This window comes from Microtus ochrogaster, chromosome 4 (assembly GCF_000317375.1).
Source record: "Microtus ochrogaster isolate Prairie Vole_2 chromosome 4, MicOch1.0, whole genome shotgun sequence".
In the NCBI taxonomy this organism is placed as follows: domain Eukaryota; kingdom Metazoa; phylum Chordata; class Mammalia; order Rodentia; family Cricetidae; genus Microtus; species Microtus ochrogaster.
In genome coordinates this window covers 3,881,904-3,884,544 of record NC_022011.1, presented here as the reverse complement: position 1 = coordinate 3,884,544, position 2,641 = coordinate 3,881,904, and the positions used below count along the sequence as shown (strand labels likewise).

The 2,641-nt window shown below is 43.4% G+C and overlaps 1 protein-coding gene across 1 annotated transcript in view; it reads left to right on the top strand.

Annotated features, from left to right (window-relative positions):
• The window catches only part of Vps4a (vacuolar protein sorting 4 homolog A), a 15,458-nt gene that overhangs the window by 7,239 nt on the left and 5,578 nt on the right, over positions 1-2,641 (top strand). The window contains exons 4-5 of the mRNA XM_005345410.2: positions 506-567; positions 660-779. Coding sequence (XP_005345467.1) covers positions 506-567; positions 660-779 — 182 coding nt within the window. The remainder of the gene's footprint in view (positions 1-505; positions 568-659; positions 780-2,641) is intronic.

Genomic DNA, 2,641 nt, shown 5'->3' with positions numbered 1-2,641 from the left:
TGTAGACCAGGCTGGTCTCGAACTCACAGAGATCCGCCTGCCTCTGCCTCCCGAGTGCTGGGATTAAAGGTGTGCGCCACCATCACCCGGCTTTGCCTTGGTGTTCTTTAAGTCCAGCTGAAGCACATTTCCCTTACCAGCCCTTGGAAAGGAAGCAGCTTCTGTCATTATTCCTTTAGTGAGGAAGCAGGATAGGTTGTGTTTCCTGGAGGAGCGTGACCCTCACACTGGGAGATCTCTGCTTGCCTATCTGTCAGTGGTGCTGAACTGGGAACAAACACACACCACACACACACTACACACATACAAACATACACACACACATATACATACACACACACTACACACACCACACACACACACCACACACACACTACACACATACACACCTACTACACACATACACACACACACACCACACACACATACACACACATACTAACCCTACAGAGCCTCCTTGCTCTCAGAATAGAGAACCAACTTGATCTTCTGTTTCCTTCCTTAGTAGCGACAGTGACAGTGAAGGGGATAATCCAGAGAAAAAGAAATTGCAAGAACAGTTGATGGGTAAGAGGCCTGAGGTCCATGAAGCTAGGGTGTGGTACGGGGCCTCTTCCGGGCCCACTTGTGCTCATGGGTCGATCTGGTTCCTCTCGCAGGTGCTGTTGTGATGGAGAAGCCCAACATACGGTGGAATGATGTGGCTGGACTCGAGGGGGCTAAAGAGGCTCTCAAAGAAGCTGTCATTTTGCCAATTAAATTCCCACACCTTTTTACAGGTAAGGAAAGAATGCAGCATGGCACACATAACTTTTTTTTTTTTTTTTGGTGTTTTTTTTTTTTTGAGACAGGATTTCTTTGTGTAGCTTTGGAGCCAAGGCTGTTACAGAGAAAAATCCTATCTTGAAAAACCAAAAAAAAAAAGAAAAAAAAAAAGTTTTTGTGGGCTGGGAATACCTCTTGATTTGTAGTTTTTCCAGCAGCACTTGGGAGGCAAGATGACTGGAAGTTCAGAGCCATTCTTGGCTACATCATGAGTTCTAGGTCAGTTTAAGATACATAAGACTTGAACTTTGAATAGACCATCTCAGTGAGCAAGCAGGGCTGGCCAGTATTCGAGGTCTTAGGGGTCATTAACAAGATGTGGTCTGAGCTCCCAGTAGGTGTTCGGTTCTCTTTACTGTAGCACGATTAATAAAAACTCAGAGATAGAAATTAGGGTACAACCTGAAGGTCAGAAAAGCAAAACAGCCAGCCACTGGCTCTTACCTTAGTCCAAAATGGCTATCCTACCTCACAGAATGAAATTGTATCTGAGAGCTGTCTCCTCCCATTTTATAATCCTCTCTAGGTCTGGGATTAAAGGTGTGTACCACTGAGATTAAAGGAATGTACCACCCAGTTTCTGGCAAACTGGTATGGTTACTGGGATTAAAGGTGTGTGTTACCACTGCCTGGTCTGTAGGGCTGACCAGTGTGGCTGTTTTACACTCTGATCTTCAGGCAAGCATTATTTATTAAAACACAAATGAAATGCCACTACACTTTACTTCTTTTTTATTTTATTTCGTTTTATTATTATTTTGTTTTCTTTTCTTTTTAGAGACAGGGTTTCTCTGTGTAACAGTCCTGGCTGTCCTGGAACTCCCTTTGTAGACCAGGTTGGCTTTGAACTCATTGAGATCCACCTGCCTCTGCCTCCCAAGTCCTGGGATCAAATGTGTGTGCCACCACTGCCCGGACTCTTTACTTCTAAAACCAGTGGTTTTATAGAACTTTCTCTTTCTGTATTGACAGTGATTAAGGGCCTTCCATTTTATTTAAGTTTTATAACTTATTTCAATATAAATTTTATAACTTAATTTTAATTTTTTTTTTCAAGACAGGATTTCTCTGTGTATCCTTGGCTATCCTGGAACTAGCTTTGTACAACAGGCTGGCCTTGAACTCACAGAGATCTGCCTGCTTTGGCTTCCCACGTGCTGGGATTAAAGGCATGTGCTACCACCACCTAGGCAATAACTGTTTTTAGATTTGGTTTTATTTTATGTGTATGGTGTTTTGCCTGCATGTATGTCTGTGCACCATATTCATGCAGTTCCCTTGAAGACTAGAAGGAGGTGTCAGGTCCCCTGAAACTAGAGTTACAGTTGCGAACTAATAATGTGGGTGCTGGGACCAAGCCTAGGTTCTCTGGAAGAACATCCAGTGCTGTTAGCTGAGCCACCTCTCCAACCCCATGACTTTTATTTATTTATTGTGTATGTATGGTATGTTTATGCATAATTATACATCTGTTCCCTATGCGGGGATATATGTGTGCATATATGGAGGTAAAAGGAGAATGTCAAGTATTTTCCTCAATTGCTGTTGACCTTATATATTGAAGCAGGGTCTTTACTTGAACCTAAAACTCGATGATTCAGCTAGTATAGCCAGCTTACTCTAAGGATCCCCTAGCTCCCCTTTCCAAACGCAGGAGTGGCGGGCAGGTCACCACTCTTGCCTGGTATTTTCCCTGTGTGGGGAGCTGCACTTTGGTCCTCAGGTATGTAGGGCAAGTGTTCTGTCGCCTGTGCCAGCTTCTCCAGCAGCTCTGCCTTCAACTTGTTAACTTTTCTTTCTTTTTTTTTTTTTTTTT